Source organism: Canis lupus, chromosome 5 (genome assembly GCF_048164855.1).
Source record: "Canis lupus baileyi chromosome 5, mCanLup2.hap1, whole genome shotgun sequence".
NCBI lineage: Eukaryota > Metazoa > Chordata > Mammalia > Carnivora > Canidae > Canis > Canis lupus.
In genome coordinates this window covers 12,115,497-12,136,058 of record NC_132842.1, presented here as the reverse complement: position 1 = coordinate 12,136,058, position 20,562 = coordinate 12,115,497, and the positions used below count along the sequence as shown (strand labels likewise).

At 35.2% G+C, this 20,562-nt stretch overlaps 1 protein-coding gene across 1 annotated transcript in view; it reads left to right on the top strand.

Annotated features, from left to right (window-relative positions):
- The window catches only part of MALRD1 (MAM and LDL receptor class A domain containing 1), a 755,529-nt gene that overhangs the window by 103,027 nt on the left and 631,940 nt on the right, over positions 1 to 20,562 (top strand). Inside the window, 1 exon segment of the mRNA XM_072825144.1 lies at positions 8,325 to 8,445. Coding sequence (XP_072681245.1) covers positions 8,325 to 8,445 — 121 coding nt within the window.

Genomic DNA, 20,562 nt, shown 5'->3' with positions numbered 1-20,562 from the left:
TATTCTTCTAACATCACAAATCACTTAAATCCTCCTCTCCATGGGAGAGACTAAGAGGTCAGTAACAGCAGTGTTATTCCAGGGAAATTCCTGCTCATGGAAGTAGGAGGAAGAGAGAATAAATATGGACTCCAGCCAATATTCTCTTCTTTCTAGGACTATTGTGAGAATTGAATGATTTTTATATATGAAGCACATAGAAGATATTCTGGCATAAACACACAAAATTCTTATTATTGCTGTGTTTATCACTTGGACATTACCTGGGCATAGTAGACACTCAGTAAATATTAGTTTTGAAAGGAAGTCTCCTCTTGACCAGAACTCTAGGTTCAGAGTTTAGAAGCTATTCTACCCAGGTCTCTAAACTCCCTGATTCTCAAGGACCATATTTATGACTGCACTCCCACATCTAATACAAGAATACTATGAATTGTAACTCTTAATAGGAAAATAGTAAAGGCCAGTCATGGAATCATGTAAATGCCAATCTCCATTACATGTGACAGAACAAATAAACTCAGAACAGTCTGATCCCTTGCTTCATTTATTTATATTCTGTATAACATTATTTTCATTAGGTTTGCATTTAGTTAGAATGAAACTCAGCGTGAAGATTTTTGAGAGTCCATTGTTAATGGACATTATTGGGAATTAAACAGAATGTCCTTTTCCACACAGAAACGTGCACTTGAATAATTATTCCTGATTACCTTATGATTGCCCAAATGTAGAAGCATCCCAAGATGTTCTTCAGTAGGTAAATGGATAAATAAGCTGTGTTACCTCCAGACAATGGAATATCATTCAGCACTAAAAAGAAATAAGCTATCAAGCCATGAAAAAAACATGGCGGAACCTCAGGTGCATATTACTAAGTGCAAGAAGCCAACCTGAAAAGGCTACTTTCTTTCTAAGTCCAACTATATAGCATTCTGGAAAAGGCAAAATCAGGGAGAAAGTAAAAAGATCAGTGGTTGCCAGCGGTTGGGTGCAAGGAGAGAGGAGGGATGAATAGATAGAGCAGAGAGGATTTTTTTAAAGATTTTATTTATTTATTCATGAGAAACACACACAGAGAGAGATAAATAGGCAGAGGGGGAGAAGCAGGGTCCATGCAAGGAGCCTGATGTGGGACTTGACCCCGGGTCTCCAGGATCATACCCTGACCCAAAGGCAGATGCTCAACCACTGAGCCACAAACGTGTCCTGAGCAGAGAGGATTTTCAGGGCAGTGAAAATACTCTGTATGATAATATGATTGATGATGGACAAATGTTATACATTTTCCAAGCCCATAGAATGTACAATATCGAGAATGGACCATAATGTAGACAATGGGCCTTGGGTGATTTTTGTGGTTCATCATTTGTAACACATGTCCCACTCCAGTAGGAGATGAATTTTTTGGTTTGTTTTTTCCTTTGTTTTCCAAGAGAGTGTGGGGTAGGGGGATGGAGGGAGAGGGAGAGAGAATCCTATGCAGGCTTCACTCCCAGCGTAGAGCCCAATGTGGGGCTTGATTTCACAACACTGAGATCATGACATGAGCTGAGATCAAGAGTTGGATGCTCAACTGAGCCATCTAGGCACCCCGGGAGATGTTGATAATGGGGAGACTGTGTGTGTGTTGGGCCAGAAGTTATAGGAAAAAATTCTATACTTTCTCCTCAGTTTTGCAGTGAACCTAAAGCTAGTCTAAAGGTCTTAATAAAAAAAAAAAAAAAAAAAAAAGAAACTAAACCAGAATGTCTTCTGCTAGAACCAGTTATTTTAGAAACATTTTGAGTTGAAATGCCTGCCATTCCTTTCTGAGCCTGCAGGCACTCATTTACCTATCACCATTATTGAAGGTAACGTCTTTATTCCTCTGGAGTATTTCTTCCTTTGGGGTTCTGGTTCGCGTTTTGCTTTGCAGTGCAAAGTGAAACTGCTCTTTATTATCTGGGGCATACCAACTGGTTTGTAGGCTGACCAATGGTTTGATAGGATTTTATAATTGGGCAGCACTGGATTTGTGATGTGTTTCTAAACAAAACAAAACAAAACAAACAAACAAACAAACAAAAAAACCCCTGCTCTGCTAGATCTTCATTCCTGTCTGTGGAGTCTCAGCTCACCATGTTGACTTTTCTCTCTCCCCAGTTGGAGTTCCTAATCTACCCCCAATCAGCCTCTGCTTAATTGTGATGGCCTTTGAGGGGAGCACATGGTTCTGGGTTCTTGCTATAAGTCTTATTTCACCCCTGAGAAGTTTTTAGTCTCTGCTCTGTCCCCCTTAGTCCTATTACTTGGCTGTAGTATGTTTGTTTTAGAAACTGCAGGTGAATAAGAAACAGAAATAAGAATTCCTTCAGTTTTCATCATTTAAGAAGCCCATTATAGGTCCACAATCTCTCTCTTTTTAAAAAATAAAAGATTTTGACAGTGAGCGAGAGAGAACAAAAGCAGGGGGAACAGCAGAGGGAGAGGGAGAAGCAGACTCCCTGCTGAGCAGGGAGCCTGATGTGGAGCTCAATCCCAGGACCATGAGATCATAACCTGAGCCAAAGGCAGATGCTTAACCAACTAAGCCACCTGGGCACCCTAGGTCCAATCTCTAACCAAAAATTTGGAAAATTAAAATTTAGAAAACGGTAAGCTTTTGAAAAAACAATTTAGAAGAAAAACTTAACCTCACCTGAACCTGTGTGAGGTCTTTAGGCAGTTCATTTAGGGAGATGTTTTTGATTAGATACTACTGCCCCCAGTCTCTACTGAGGGTATCACGTCATATACACGGTGTTTCTCAAATTAACATTCTCAACTCCAACCTGTTCAAATTTCAAAACCCAGCTGGCCCCAAAGACTTGAGGTAAGGAATTGCAGGCCAGTGTTCACATTCTGGTGTGAATCAGTCCAGATTTCATGTAGACACACACACACGATACATAAATATACACAGTCACACATAGATACGTACACAGGGTAGTATTTAATATATTATCACTATATATAAAATATTTCGAATAAGTAGACAATACAGAGAGGGGCAGATATCTTTGTATTCACATATCAGAATGATCTATTAGCATTTTGTTTCCTTATAATGTTAATACGTGTGTGCACATAAAGATACAGGTCCTCTTTGTACCCATTTCTATTCCTTTTCTTGTCTTCTGCTGGAAGAAAAATTGCAGATTTTATGTTGTCCTTAACCTATTTTCTGAAAATGCATTTTTTAAAACATGAAAATATGCATGAGGATTCTAGCTAGGTGCAATTCTACTTCATTTTTTTAGCAACAACAGTTGCAAAAGGTACTCTATAAATAGTCAATCTAGCTTTTAAATATTCAAATATTTAAAGTTTATGTTCTTGGGAATGGGCTTCTTTGGCACTTTAGTGGACCGAATCATTTAAGGGTGACCTCAGTAACCACCTGACTATCCTTCAATGTGACTAAACTGTGAACGTATTTAGACAGTGGAGTCTAATCCAAACACCGGGAAGGAGAAAGGCATCAACCTGGATGACGTCTGTGTCCCCTTCTAGCCATGAACTTCTAATGCAGTGTGGTACTTTTGATGTCTCTTGTAGACATCACAACAGACTACAAATCACTTTGAGTTTCTTAGAAAATAGGCACCCTTACTTAGGTAGGGCTTTTATTCTTCCTGCTGGAAAAGGGTAAGGCTTGTTCTTTATAAGAACAACAAAATTTTTAAAAAAATATTTTATTTATTTATTCATGAGAGACACAGAGAGAGAGAGGCAGAGACACAGGCAGAGGGAGAAGCAGGCTCCCTGTGGGGAACCTGATGCAGGACTCGATCCTGGGACTCCAGGATCACACCCTGAGTCAAAGGCAGATGCTAAATCACTGAGCCACCCAGGCATCCCAAGAACAGCAAATTAACACCATTTCAGTATCTCTCCCTTTCTTATATTTTTTTTTATTGGATGGAGATAAGTCAAATAGTTAATAGTATTATTTTCCATCTGTTTTAACTTGGTCTGCTCATTGGATATTTTGAGCTTTTACAGAAATATATTCACTTCATTTACAATTTATTTTTTCCCTTAACTGCTCTTAGTTTTAATATTTAAAGGTGGTTCTTTCTCTGAGTACTGTCCATTGATTTCCAGCTGATCTACTTTTCTTGAGTTTCCTATTAATACATAATTGTGTCATATTTTAGACTTCATTTTGAAATGACCCTTTTGTGAGATTTTCCACAATGATTGATACCATGTTCATTCTTTATCAGTCCATGATATAAATCAATAATAATTTCCTGACATTATTTGAAGATTCAGTGGAGGGTAAGATTTATAATACAATAGTAAAAGCTGGTCTAGTCTATAAAGTTACAATGTCCTCAGCCTTCTTTATTTAGGACTGCATTGAATATTGTTACAGCAGACAGCTTTGTTCTGCAGCATCTACTAAAGACTAGTTTTTTTTTTTTTTATTCTAGCAGTGCAGTATAGCCTAATCATTAATGGTTCAGGTTACATATTTTTCTTATTAGATATATGACCTTCAACCAATTACTTCACCTTTGGAGCTTCTGTTTCTTTTACTTTAAAATGGATGAAAATAATACCATCTTCACAGGGTTTAAACAAGTGAATGTGTTTGGTTTGCAGTAAGCTTTAAATAAGTTTGTGGTTGCTCTTATTATTGACACCATCATTCAAAAATTAATATATTCCAGTTTTTCTTTTTATAAAAAAATTATTTATTTATTCGTGAGAGACACAGAGAGGCAGAGACACAGGCAGAAGGAGAAGCAGGCTTCCTGAGGGGAGCCCAGTATGGGACTTGATCCCAGGATCCTGAGGTGAAGGCAGACAGTCAACTGCTGAGCCACCCAGGCGTCCCTATATTTCAGTTTTTCTTATTCCTACTTTCTCCATTTCCTCTTAGATTCACATATTTTCTTGTTATTCCTTTAAAAAAGAAAAACGAGATATCAAAGAACCAAAATGTGAATATGCTAATTGAGTATTTCTCTGGAAATGCTTACCTTGGTTTTTCAGATATATATATATATAAAAAAAAGTATTATCATTTGATTGTAAGCAACAGTTATAAGTTGTTTGGTTCCTGAAAACAAAAACAAGGCATGAATTTGCTCTTTCAGGAAGTACTATATTATCACTGAATAAAACAAATTATCAGCAAGATCCTTAAAAGGAGTTTTAGAAGGGAGAGCATATAACTTGGAATTTAAATTCCCAGATTTCCTTAAGAATCTTAAAAAATGAGGTTTTTCACTTTTCCTTCATTTGTAACTGAAATACACATGGTTGAAACATTTCTTCTGCATGAACTCTTTCTCACTGATTATTAATTGGTCCTGTATTTCCCAAGGGAAAACTGCCTTTGGTCACAAATCAAAAGATTGGCTTAGTTGAAATAAGCAATAAAAAAAAAATAGCCAAAAAGATTTTGGAATCATCAAATGGTATATTTACAGATATAAGTTGTTTTTATTCTTTTTTAAATTGGAAGATTTCAATTCATGGTAGAATTAGAATTTCTCATTTTAGAGTTCTGTGTTTAATTATAAAGAAGTAAACAAGCAGAGGTTAGATGACCTCATATTTTTATTTGGCTTTGGAAGTAGTTTTATTTTAACATTTTAATGTGAATATCTACAAGTCTGGTGCTTTCTTTCAGACAAAATGATATAACCATATTTTACAGACCTATTTCACAATTCTATTTCAACTTGTAGAGTCCCACCTACTCCATATACCTCTCTAGAGGCACAGAGAAGTGCCCCAAGCATTCTTGGTCCTCACTTTTTAAAAAGTTGTGCAGGGCTTAAAATACAATGGTCAATAAAGGCTTGTCTAATGAGTTTGAAGAATTAAGTATCTGAATTTTAACTGATTTCAGTCTGGGATGAGTTCTAGTAATAAGGAAAAATCTTTCAAAATTAAAGCTGTCCAAAATAAATTACAATAACTTAATGGTTTAGGCATAATATATTTTTCAGTAACAATGCCTGTGGATATTTTATCAAAATCCTTCTTTAAAAACGGTTTCCTGCCTTATGTATGAAGGCCAGATTTCTTAGTTGGTTAAGACTCTACCAAAAACCAGTTCAAATCAGAATTTTAAAAATCTTAAAATTATAGACATCTCATTACAAAGTACCAAAAATTGCAGATAAAGGCAATGGTCTCTCCTGACCTCCTTCACCTCTTATTATGTCTTTATCTTGAGGTTAGTGTAGACATTAGTTCATTTTTACTTCTGGACCCTATTCTATTTATGTGATGTATATGTATGAACCACTGTATCTAGTAATCTAAGCCATTATGCTTTTAGCCTAAGTAGTATCCTATCATAAACTTTTTTTTCTGTAATTTTTCACTTAGAAACACATATTGAGGTTCTTTCCATATTAGCACATAGAGACAGTATTTTTTTAACTGGAATGGTTATCCATGGTCTGTATAACTATTTATTTATTATTTATTTATTTATTTATTTATTTATTTATTTATTTATTTATTTTTGATTCACCTTTAAATTGTTTCCATTTATTTGCTCTCAAAACCAACATTGAGGTAAACATTCCTGAACAGGCCTTCATGTACATTTCTATGAGTGTCTCTTTAGACTAAATGCTGAGAAGTGGGGTTAATTTTTGTACTTTGTGCTATTTTTCTTCTTAATAAATAACATCAAATTGCCCTCTAATTGGGCTGCACCATTTCTTACAATCAGTTCCATCTATTACTTAATTTATTGTCCTCTTAAAATCCTATATTCCTAAGTATAGGAGGAAAACATTTTCCCTGGATCTTTCGTGGTTCCTGGCTGGGTCTGAAAATTAAACTAACAAAGCAGATTGAAGGAGAAAGCATACAAAATTATTTAATGTCTTACATGACACTGAAGCCTTAATAAGGACAAAAAGACCAGTTAATAAAGAAATTGCTAATTCTAAGCCTTTTTATGCAAGGTTTGAAGAAGAGTGGACAGTCATGGAAAGATATGATGGATCAAAGCGTATAAGCTAAGTGTAATAAACTGGGAGAAACTTAGCCAGGCTAAAATTCGGCTTCCTCTGCTTATGTGTCCTTTCATCTTCCAAAATAAGGATGCTTCCTTTCTCCAGTTATACAGAGGACACCTCTCACATGAGGGCATTATGATCCACTGTGGCGGAAAAAATCAGAAAGTCCATCCTGCACATACTGTGTCTTAAATTCCTTCAGCTTGAAATATTCATTATACCATGGTGTGTCATATTTTGGGATAGCTCATCTCCAAACCCATCATCCTATAACCTCCAAAGTGTTCTAAATGTACCATACATTATAACCTCTCATTGCTTTTGCTTGTGATGTTACCAGTTTCTCTAACAGAATCTGAAACAGCAATTATAACTGAGGAGCTATTATTAGATAATTATTGGTTGTTAGGTAATTAGTATTTTTACCAACTTCTTTTCAAATTTTACCTCACATTCTCAGCAAAAGTAGTAAAATGTTTTTCTTCTCTTCTCCTGGTATCCTATACATATCTTTTTGTATAGCAGTTCTGGTGTAGTTTAGTTGTTAATGCATCATACCAAGTAAATTGTAAGATCTTTGGGATGTGAGGTCCTCTCTGGTAAGATGGAGATGTACCACCTACTGTGTCCCGGACTAGTGGTCCTGCTACATATCTTTAAGACTCCAGATATAATTTTTCTCTCTCTTTTTTAAAGTGGTAGATTAACAACATAATAATGTGATTAACAAGAAAGAAAACAAATTAGATCAGTCATTATTCAGAGTGTTAGAATAAATTAAACTGAAATAGATGCCTGAGTGCTTTAACTTATGAATATTATTAACCACTGTACGTGGTTATTGATTCTGTTTTACCTCACTAAGTAGGTATCTGTATATGTATATATAATATGTATTAGTATTTAAATATTCTGATATTAAAATGAATCATTGCCTCCAGCAGACCCATTACAAATGAATTCATATCTCAATTAAATTGAGTTGTAAACCACACAGTTGATTACCCCAAAGAGCTCATTTTAAATGCATACGACTCTTAATAGCTCCAAAGGGAAGGCAACCTTTCAGGAGTGATGAATGTTTCAACTTTTAATGGAAACAAGGTTACCTAAGACATTAAGGTTACATAAGATTCTGTCAAAGCTGTTATGACTTTATAAATTTATAATTTGAATGTTCTGGTCAAAACAGTTTTCTAAAATTAGGAAGGTGGGACAAATGCAAATAAGCTTCTTTAAACAAAGATATATGATTGTAAGACATTTATGTTATATTTTTAATAATTTGTTTTTCTGTAATTGTAGTTGATTTTAGAAGCTACTGTTTTATCATCAAATGCTACTGTTGCTCTAGATGACATTAGTATGACCCAGGAATGTAAAATTTCTGATAAATCACTTCCAGATACCAGCATACTAAAGAAAGGTAAGTTTTTTCTAGTGTTCACTGAAGTCTGAAGTTTTAAACATTGAAATAATTACTTCCTCCTGCTACCAAAATTTAAAACATATTAGAGTCCTTCAGTAATATAGCTCACTAATAGTGAATACCAGGATGTAGGTTATATCACATATCCTCAAAAACTAAAACATATTACTAGTGTATCTATATGCTATATCACAGCCTAGGCCTTAGAGACACTTCCAATAATATTCTGTGCTTGTGGCTAAAATTTACACAGTTTTTTAGTTATAAAAATTATGAAAGTATTTTAAATTATTTTACATAATTTAAAAACACTTCTATAAAATTTAATTGTATTTTAATTTTGTTTGGCACTTCGAATGAGTATATAATGAAATTCATATTTCAGAACCACCTAGGAGTTAAAAAAAAAAAACTTACTGTGTTTGGAAAAGTGACTTAAGGCCAGCCAAAAATTTGTCTTGATCCTGAAATTCTGTTTAAATTAAAAACATAATATTTTCAAGTAATAGACGGAATTTGTCTAATTCTTTGACTAAATATTTTGTAGAGCATTTCAATTAAGGGGCAGAATGATTGTCATAAAAATGAATCCCAAAAAGTCAAGTAGGCATTTTTGAAAGTCTATCCATTATTTAGGTTCTGAGAATGAATTGAAACAGTATGCATTGTGCCTGCAGTTACTTTGTCATTTTAACACTGATTGATGTTTCTCTTTGATCACTCCTATCCCAGAGTCTGTTAGTGGATAGACAACATTAAACATGCTGCCTGAAAATGCTCATACTTTATTTTTCTTTATCCATATACATGAACATTATTTTCATTTAGAAGTTAGGCACATTGTATCTTCTGAAGTTATGTTTCATTAAATGATATTTAGTAAGTGGAGAAGTTGAATTATTACCTGAGCGTAAGGCAGTTATCAATGATAATATAGGAGATAAAAGTCTGGATTGGGAACTAGATTAAAGAACTTTTAATTAGTAATCCTTTACTCAAGACTTCTTTCATTGTTGAGATTGTATAATTCTTTGTACTAATTTTGTATGGTGCTGTGTATTTATTCAGAATGTGTGTTCTGAACTTATAATAAACCTTTCTAACCTGTGTGTATGTATTTGGTTCTGATAGACATTGAAGAATGGAGGAATGTAGAACAAGAGATTTAATGATTAATGAGCTTTTGAGGGTTAACCAGCATTACCTTATTTCTGTTTCTTAATTAAACATTTTCCTTCTCTAATCAAATACCACATCACCAGAATTAGAATAACAGAAAGTTGACATTGAATAGAATGTAACTGGAGGCAAGAGAGTGGTTAAAAGTTTTAAATTATCACCAAAATTAACCTTAGCAGAAGTCTCTGAGAGTGCATGATCTCACAGAGAATTCTTTTCAGAAATTAAATCAAAACTCAATTTTTGTGTGCTTCAATTTGAACACCATCTTTGCTGGTTAGAGCATAATTCTAATTAGATCAAAAGTATAGGAATTTTTCCTGAAAGGCCAACTGCTGTACATGAGGAGAAAAGAAAACCTTTCTTACTGTTTTTGCAAATTTTTCCAATAGATAATTATAAGATCTTTTTTGTGGAGTTTAGTATTACCCAGCAGAAGTTCAGGGATGCGATTGAAATAGGCATTAAAAAATAAGGCAAATCCCACTGGTATTAAATTATGTTTTATATGCGGGGCAGAATGGCCAGAGATTAATCTAGACCTTGTGTTTAATTAAAGCTTTTGAAGGCTTTAATCGGCATGCAAATGGCTGTCACACTTCAGAGCAATCCTAGTGCCTTCCCTATACATTTGAAGCAAAATGGAATGAAAACAGAAAACTATACTCTAACTCTGCTTTTTTATCATCTAACTTCTGTGTCCTTAGCATATTTAAAAACTAGTGTTCATAAAATAATTATGTATTCCATTTATTTATTGAAGGAGAAGAGTATGTTTTGTCCTCTCCACCTCTTAATTTTGAAGTTGGATTTGTATTACGTGAGGATACAGGCTACATTTCATCCAGCAAATTCTGTGATTTTTCCATCTGACAGCCCAAATGGAACAGATGAAGCCCGTTGTGGTGAGCCAGTACTTTAATCACTTAGTCATGTTACTACTTTGTCATTTGGCTGAGATTTGTGTGTGCAGTGGTTTCCCGTCCCTCTTATCCACAGGGGATACATTCCAAGACCCCCACGGATGCCTGAAACCACAGATATGTATGTATGCTATGTTTTTTTTTCTATATGTACATATCTATGATAAAACTTAATTTGTAAGCTAGGAACAGTAGAAAATTAACATTAGTAGAACAATTATAACAGTGTACTGCTATGTAAGTTATGTGAATGTAGTCTCTTTCTCAAAATATTTTACTATAATTACCCTTGTGATGATATGAGTTGATAAAATGCTTACTTGATGAGATGCAGTGAGGTGAGCAATGTAGTCCTTATGATGTACAGTTAGCCTACTATTGACTTTTTAAAAAAATTAATTCTGGCATAGTTAACATACAGTGTTATATTAGTTTCAGGTTTATAATATAGTGATTCAACAGCTGCATATGACACCGATACCCATTCCTCATTAGAACAAGTGCTCTCCTTATTCCCCATCACGTGTTTCATTTATTCCCACCTGGTGACCTGTAACCATCAGTCTGTTCTCTGGAGTTAAGAGTCTGTTTCTTGGTTTTTCTCTCTTTTCCCCTTTGCTCATTTGTTTTATTCTTAAATCCCACAGATGAGTGAAATCTATGGTATTTCTTTTTCTCTGACTTATTTTGCTTAGCATTATGATCTCTAGCTTTATCCATTTTATTAGAAGTGGCGAGTTTTTATTGTTTTTTTATGGCTGAATAGTATTCCACTGTATATCTCTACCACATCTTATTTTTTTTAAAAAATTTTTATTGGAGTTCAATTTGCCAATATATAGCATAATACCCAGTGCTCATCCCGTCAAGTGCCCCCCTCAGTGCCTGTCACCAGTCACCCCATCCTTCTGCCCACCTTCCCTTTCCACTACCCCTTGTTTGTTTCCCAGAGTTAGGGGTCTCTCATGTTCTGTCTCCCTCTCTGATATTTCCCACTAATTTCCTCTCCTTTCCCCTTTATTCCCTTTCACTATTTTTATATTCCCCAAATGAATAAGATGATATAATGTTTGTCTTTCTCTGATTGACTTACTTCACGCAGTATAATACCCTCCAGTTCCATCCACATTGAAGCAAATGGTGGGTATTTGTCATTTCTAATGGCTGGTAAAATTCCATTTTATACATAGACCACAGCTTCTTTATCCATCTTTCGATGGACACTGAGGCTCCTTCCACAGTTTGGCTATTGTGTATATTGCTGCTATAAACATTGGGGTGTAGGTGTCCCAGAGTTTCACTGCATCTGTATCTTTGGGGTAAATCCCCAGCAATACAATTGCCGGGTCATAGGGCAGTTCTATTTTTAACTCTTTGAGGAACCTCCACACAGTTTTCCAGAATGGCTGCACCAATTCAAATTCCCACCAGCAGTGCAAGAGGGTTCCCCTGTCTCCACATCCTCTCCAACATTTGTTGTTTCCTGTCTTGTTAATTTTCACCATTTTCACTGGTGTGAGGTGGTATCTCATTGTGGTTCTGATTTGTATTTCCCTGATGACAAGTGATGCAGAGCATTCTCTCATGTGCTTGTTGGCCATGTCTATGTCTTCTTTGGTGAAATTTCTGTTCATGTCTTTTGCCCATTTCATGATTGGATTGTTTGTTTCTTTGCTGTTGAGTTTAATAAGTTCTTTATAGATCTTAAATACTAGCCCTTTGTCTGATAGGTCATTTGCAAATATCTTCTCCCATTCTATAGGTTGTCTTTTAGTTTTGTTGACTGTTTCTTTTGCTGTGCAGAAGTTTTTTATCTTGATGAAGTTCCAGTAATTAATTTTTGCTTTTGTTTCCTTTGTCTTCATTACATGTATCTTGCAAGAAGTTACTGTGGCCAAGTTCAAAAAGGGTGTTGCCTGTGTTCTCCTCTAGGATTTTGATGGATTCTTGTCTCACATTTAGATCTTTCATCCATTTTTAGTTTATCTTTGAGTTTATCTTATACCACATCTTCTTTATCTACTCATTAGTCAATGGATATTGGGCTGTTTTCCATAGTTTGACTATGGAAGTTTGGCTATTTGTAATAATTCTGCTATAAACATATGGGCACATCTCTCTTTTTATATTTGTGTTCTTTGGATGACTACTGAGTAGTGGGATTACTGGATCATAGGGTAGTTCTATTTTTAGCTTTTTGAAGAAGTTTCATACTGTTTTCCACAGTAGGTGCACCAGTTTGCATTCCTACCAACCATGTACAGGGTTCCTTTTTTTTTTCCACATCCTTGCCAATATTTGTTTCCTGTGTTTTTGATTTTAGATACTCTGGCAAATATGAGGTAGTATCTTGTAGTTTTGATTTGTACTTCCTTGATGATGAAAGATGTTCAGCATTTTTTATGTATCTATTGGCCATCTGGATGCTGCCTTTGGAGAAATGTCTGTTCATGTCTCCTGCCCATTTTTTTTTTCCCTGCCCATTTTTAAATTGGATTACTTGGCTTTATTTTTTGGTGTGGAGTATAAGTTTTTTATATGTTTTGGATATTAAATCTTTTTTAGATAAACCATTTACAAATATCTTCTCCCATTCAATAGATTGCACCTAATATAATAAGACCAGGGAATAAACTTAACCAAACAGTTGAAGGACCTGTCCCTCTCAAAACTATAAAACACTGGTGAAAGAAATTGAATACAACACAAATAAATGGAAAAATATTCTTTGCCCATGGATTGGAAGAACAAATATTGTTGAAATATCTATACTATCCACAACAATCTACAGATTTAATACAGTCCCTATGAAAATGCCAAGAGCGTTTTTCATAGAAATAAAAAAAATTCTAAAATATATATGGAACCACAAAAGACTCCCAATGGTCAAAGCAATTTTTAAAACAAAAGCTGAAAGTATCACAATTCTGGACTTCAAGTTCTATTACAAAGCTGTAGGAGTCAAAACCGTATGGTACTGGCACAAAAATAGACACAATGACCAATGACCAATAGAAAACACAGAAATAAACCTACAACTATATGATCAATTAATCTTCAATAAAAGAGGCAAGAGTATCCAGTTGGAAAAAGACAGTCTCTTCAACAAAGAGGACTGGGAAAATTGGTCAGCGACATGTAAACAAATGAAACTGGACCACTTTCTTATACTATACATAAAAATAAACTCAAAATGAATTAAAGACATAAATGTGAGACCTGAAACCATAAAAATCCTAGAAAAGAGCACAGGCTTTCTTACATCTCTGACATAAGCCAAAACATTTTTCTAGATATGTCTTCTGAGACAAGGGAGATAAAAGCAAAAATAAAATATTGGGACTATATGAAAATAAAAAGTTTTTGCACAGCAGAGGAAACAATCAAAACAAAAGGCAACCTACTATTGACCTTTTGACCATACATCAGAAAAAAGATCATCTGCTTCCTACAGTGCGGTTGACCTTGGGTAACTGTGAAACCACAGAGAACAAAACCACAGACAAGAGGGGAATACTGTCATATTTACTCTCTTAATGTAAAGTGCACACTACTCAAGTGAATATTTAATGAAGTCAGCTAGAATGGAGACCTTTATAAAACTAAAATGACTTGCAGTTGAGAGCAAACCAGATTAGCTTTAAAACAGTAGCAAAAAATGAAAACACCTCTTTAACTTTTGGTTTTGCTGTGTTGGAGTATAGAATTTGAAATAAATGCAAGATAGAACTCAAAAGACAAGAACAAGGGTATAATATAAAAATTCCTTCACTGATTTTTTTTCGTATATATAAGAACGCTAGCTCTTACTCTAAACAATTGCCATTCAAGTAAAATTAATGGCAGAAGAATATAATACTGAAGAATATTTTTTTAAATTTTTTAAAATTTATTTATGATAGTCACACACACAGAGAGAGAGAGAGAGAGAGAGGCAGAGACATAGGCAGAGGGAGAAGCAGGCCCCATGCACCGGGAGCCTGACGTGGGATTCAATCCCGGGTCTCCAGGATCGAGCCCTGGGCTAAAGGCAGGTGCTAAACCGCTGCACCACCCAGGGATCCCTGAAGAATATTCTTTCAAACTATAGTGTACCAATAAATAAATTGGTCATAAAACTATAGATCTCGCTTGGTTCTATGTTTTCAAATCTTTAAAGGTCTCTTTTCAGTTTTTCCTTTCTGAAGGTAGTGCATCCATTCTTTCTGTATTATACTTATATGACTCTAAAGTTATCCTACTGTCCCTTGAAAATTATTAAGTAAAAGGAGGAGATGGTGTTTGTGGACAATTTTTTGCAAAATTATTTAATTCCTGTTGAAGATCTTTAAGTCAGGCAAGAGGGAAGGTTATAGGAATATCATATTTTATTGATCTACCCATACCTGAAATGAAACTCAAGTAGTTTTGAGTCAAGATAATATAGGGGCGTGATTATTTTTATGAAGTTTGGTGGAGCATACTTTTGGAAAGACTCTTTCAGCAATCCATGCAGAATGTAGATCAGAGCGATGAGAAAAAGGGTGCCTGGGTAGCTCAGTTGTTTAGGCATCCGCCTTCGGCTTGGGTCGTGATCCCAGGGTCCTGGGATCGAGCCCCACATTGAGCCTGCTTCTCCCTCTGCCTCTCTCTCATCCTTTCTCTCTCTCTCTCTTTCTCTCGTGACTAAATAAAATATTTTTAAAAAGAGAGTTGAGAAAAATCAGGGACATTGTTGGGTTGTGATATGTTGGCAAGGTAGCTGTACTCTGACTCATCACAAACCTACATGAGCATCTATTCTATACCAAAGATTCAGTAAACAATAAAATGTGATGATTTTCCTCAAGAAGCTGAGTCCTTTGGGTAAGAAATAGTTTGTATATAGTAAGGTTGTACTGTAATTAGAATAGAGGTGTAAACAAGGTGCTGTTACAACTCTAAGGATTGGAGAATGTGTTCTTTAGAAGGTAGATAATTTTTTTAAAAAAAGAAGAAGGTAGATAATTTCTCAGCAGGAATTTCTTAAATTTTTTTGTTTTTGTTACAAGAATTATCTATTGAAAGTTTTGCCAAGGATTACCAGTTGCACACCTGTCTCTGAATAGATTAAGACTATTACCAATCTACATGGTTTAAGAACTTTATCTAGGGATGCCTGGGTAGCTCAGCAGTTTAGAGCCTGCCTTCGGCATAGGGCATGATCCTGGAGTTCCAGGATCGAGTCCCACATCGGGCTTCCTGCATGGAGCCTGCTTCTCCTTCTGCCTGTGTCCCTGCCTCTCTCTCTCTGTGTCTCTCATGAATAAATAAACAAATGAAATCTTATTAAAAAAAAGAACTTTATCCATATAACTCCTATAATCATGAAAACCAATCTAAGGGGTCACTAGTATTAGCCTCATTTTATAGACTTTCTTAACAGTTAGTGTCCATTCAGGAGACAGAAACCACACTAGAAATGTGAACAAGGAAAATGTAATAAAAAGAATAACTATGTAATTTTAAAGAGTAGTTATGTATAACGAGAAACAAAAGAACAATAGGAAGAGAGGAATGACAGATGTAAGGGGCAACTTACTACTTCTAGTTCTGAGACAGACAGTCCAAAGGAGGCATCATTTTGGATGAGAGCATCCCCCCCACCCCCATATCCAAACAATGAGTTTTAGACTTTATTGGAGAGGGTGTGTTACTGGGACCCATTGGAAGGTAGAAAAATTTGCCGGGATATTGTGACCTAGATTTGGTTAGTAGCTGGTAGGGAAAGGGAGAATTTATCCATCAGGATGCCTGTAAAACTCACTGAAGGAGGACTGTAACTGGGTTGCTTTAAATTGCTAGCAGTCACAGGGCCAAAGCAAACAAGCCAAAAGAAAAAATAAAAGAAAAGAAAAAAAGAAAAGAAAGAAATGAAAAGAGAAAAGAAAAGAAAAGAAAAGAAAAGAAAAGAAAAGAAAAGAAAAGAAAAGAAAAAAAGAAAAGAAAAGGAAAACCAATAAGTGCACTGGAACCAAAAGGAGAAGCTTCCTACACGCTGTGTTTTGTGGTATCTGACTTGTGCTGTCTGCTAACAAAGCCAAACACTGTAGGAGCTTTTCAGAAGAGAAATGTGTATCTGTGTGTGCATACCACTACTTCTTTATTCATTAACTTACTGATGGACACTTAGGTTGTTTCCCTGTCTTGGCTTTTGTAAATACTGCTGCTGTGACAATGGGGGTGCAGGTATCTTTTTGCATTAGTGTTTTTGTTTCCTTCAGTATATTCTCAGAGGTGGAATTGCTAGATCCTAACTAGATCTTTTTTTTTTTTTTTTTTTTTTTTTTTTTTTTTTTTAGGATTCTCCATGCTGTTTTCCATATTGGCTGCATGAATTTACAATCCTATCAGCAAGGATTCCCTTTCCTCCACAGCCATGCCAATAATTGTTCTCTTTTGGTAGAACCCACTCTTTTTCTTTTTTTGCTTCATGTAGGCAACCCTTTTTCTTTTTTAAAAAATTTAAATTGAATTAGCCAACATGTAGTACATACTTAGCTTCAGATACAGCGTTCAATAATTTATCAATTGCATAGTAGCAATTCTAACAGGTGTGAAGGGATATTGTAGCTTTAATTTGCATTTCCCTAATGACTAGTGATGTTGAATGTCTTTTTTTTTTAAGATTTTATTTTTTATTCATAAGAGACACACAGAGGCAGAGACAGAAGCAGGCTCCCTGCAGGGAGCCTAATGTGGGACTGACTCCCAGGATCCTGGGATCATGCCCTGAGCCAAGGGCAGACCCTTAACCCCTGAGCCACCCAGGCATCCCTTTTGAATGTCTTTTCCCATGTGCTAGTTGGCCCTTTATATATCTTCTTAGGAGAAATGTCTATTCATGTTCTTTGCCATTTCTTAATGGACTTATTTGGTTTTTGCTATTGAATTTCATGAGTTATGTTTTGTATAGTGATCCCTTAGAAGATAAATGGTTTATAAATGCTTTTTTACCAGTTTGCAGGTAGTCTTTTCACTGTGTGGATAGTTTCTTTAGAGTGCAAAAGATTTTTAGTGTAGTCATACTACATTATTTATTTTTTACTTTGTTGCTTTTGCATTAGTATCAAAAAAATGATCCCCAAGACCCATGTTAAGGAAATTTGGTCCTATGCTTTATTTTTGGAATTTCATGTCTCACACTTAAGTCTTAATCCATTTTCGGTTAATATTTATAAGTGGTGTAAGATATGGGTCCAATTTCATTCTTTTACATGTGAATATTTAGTTACCCCAGCATCATTTATTGAAGAGATTGTCTTTTCTTCATACAGTATTCTTGTCTTCCCTGTCAAATATTTGTTGACTTTATGTGTTTGGGTCTATTTTTTGGGTTTCTATTCTTTCCATTGATCTCTTGTCTATTTTTGTGCCAGTACCATAGTGTTTTGGTAACTAGAACTTTATAGTATGGCTGGAAATCAGGAAGAGCGATGCCTCCTGCTTTGTTCTTTTTTTCTCGGGATTTCTTTGCCTATTTGAGATCTCTTTTGGTTCCATATATATTTTAGGAGTGTTTTCCTTCTGGGAAAAAAAGCCATTGGAATCTTGATAGGGATTTCATTGACTCTATAGATGGCTTTTGGTAGTATTGAGATTTTAATAGTATTAATATTTTTTAATCCACAGTTTGTGTCTTCCTGGATTGCTTTTAGCAATGCCTTCTAGTTTTCAGGGTAGATATCTTTCACTTTCTCAGTTAAACTTATTCCTAAGTATGTTACTGTTTTTGATGCAATTGTAAAATGGGATAAGCTTCTTTTCAGAAAACTGCTGTTGCTATGTAGAAATTCTTTTGACTTTTGTATGCTGATTTTGTGTCCTGTAACTTTATTGCATTTGTTGGTTGGTGTAATAGGCTTTTGGTTGAGTTTTTAGGATTTTCTATATATAAAAACATGTCATCTTCAAACAGAGACCATACTTTTTTTTTTTAATTCTGATGGCATTTATTTAGTTAGCTAGTTATTGATTGCTCTAGCTAGGACTTTTATTTCTATATTGCATAGGAGTGATGAGAGTGGGTACCTTATCTTGTTGCTGATCTTGGAAGAAAAGCTTTCAACCTTTCACCATTGAGTGTGATACCAGCTATGGGCTTGGCATATATGGCCTTTATTATATTGAGGTATGTTACTTCCATACCTAATTTGTTAACTGTTTTTTTTATGAATGTTGGATTTTGTCAAATGCTTTTTCTGTGTCTATTGAGATGATCATAGGATTCTTTTCTTTCATTCTATTAATGTGATGTATCACATTGATCGATTTCCATATTCTGAACCATCCTTTCATCCCAGGGATAAATCCCACTTGAATATGGTGAATTATCCTTTTAATGATTCTTTTAATAGGCTGCTGAATTTTTTTAAAAGATTTTACTTGAGAGAGTAAGAGAGAAAGCACAAACCAAGTGAGGGGCAGAGGAGCCTGATGCAGGGCTCAATCTCAGAACCCTGAGATCATGACCTGAGCTGAAGGCTGATGCTTAACTGACTGAGCCACCCAGGCGCCCCATAGGCTACTGAATTTTTTGTTAGTACTTTGTTGAGAATTTTTGCATCTATAATCATTAGGATATTGGCCTGTAGTTTTCTTTTCTTTCTAGTAGCATTCTTTTCTGATTTTGTTATCAGGATAATGCTAGCCTCCTAAAATGAGTTTGAGAGTGTTCCTTCATTATTAATTTTATGGAGAATTTGATAAGTATTGGTTTTAAATCTTAATTTAAATGTTTGGTAAAATTCACAGTGAATCCATCTGGTCCTGGACTTTTCTTCTCTGGGACATTTTTTTTTTCTTTTTTTACTCAACATATATTTATTGAGCACTTTTTATATGCCAGGAATGAGCATTGAACAAAATGACAAAAAGTCTTTGCCCTAGGTGAATTTATGTTTAAGAAGTGGAGGGATGCCTGGATGGCTCAACAGTTGATCTGCCTTTGGCTCAGGGTGTGATCCTGGAGTCTTGGGATTGAGTCCCACATTGGGCTTCCTGCATGGAGCCTGCTTCTCTCTCTTCCTGTTTTTCTGCCTCTCTCTGTGTGTGTCTCTCATGAATAAATAAATAAAATCTTAAAAAAAAATTTAAGAAGTGGAATGTAGACTATTAAAGAAGTAAAATGTTTACAGTATGGAGAAAAACTAATCAGGTAATGATAATAGGGAGATACTCATGTGGGGAGGGAAGTTGCAACTTTAAAAAATTATTTATTTTAAAAATTCCACTATAGTTAGCATACAGTGTTATATTAGTTTCAAGTATACAATAAAGTGATTCAGGAATTCTATACATTACTTAGTGCTCATCATAATGAATGTACTCTTAATCCCCTTCACTCATTTCTCATATCTTCCCACATACCTCTCCTCTGTCAACCACCAATTTGTTTTCTATATTTAAAAGTCTGTTTTAGGTATGTCTTTTTTGTTTTGTTTCTTAAATTCCACATGTGAGTGAAATCATATGGGATTTGTCTTTCTCTGACTTATTTCATTTATCATTATACCCTCATTCCATGTTGTTGCAAATGGCAAGATTTCTTTCTTTCTTTCTTTCTTTTTATGGCTGGGTAATATTCTAGTGTGTGTGTGTGTGTGTGTGTGTCCACCACCTCTTCTTTTTTTTTAAGATTTTATGAGAGATAGAGAGAGACAGAGAGAGAGGGGGGGGCAGAGACACAGCGACACAGGCAGAGGGAGAAGCAGGCTCCATGCAGGGAGCCCGATGTGGTACTCGATGGGACCCCAGGATCATGCCCTGGGCCAAAGGCGGCGCTAAACCGCTGAGCCACCCGGGGATCCCCACCACCTCTTCTTATCCTTTCACCTATTGATAGATGCTTGAACTGCTTCAATAATTTGGCTATTAAAAATAATATTTCAGTAAACATAGGGATGCATGATTCTTTCAAATTAGTGTTTTCATACTCTTTGGATAAATACCCAGCAGTGGAATTACTGGATCATATAGAACTTCTATATTTAAT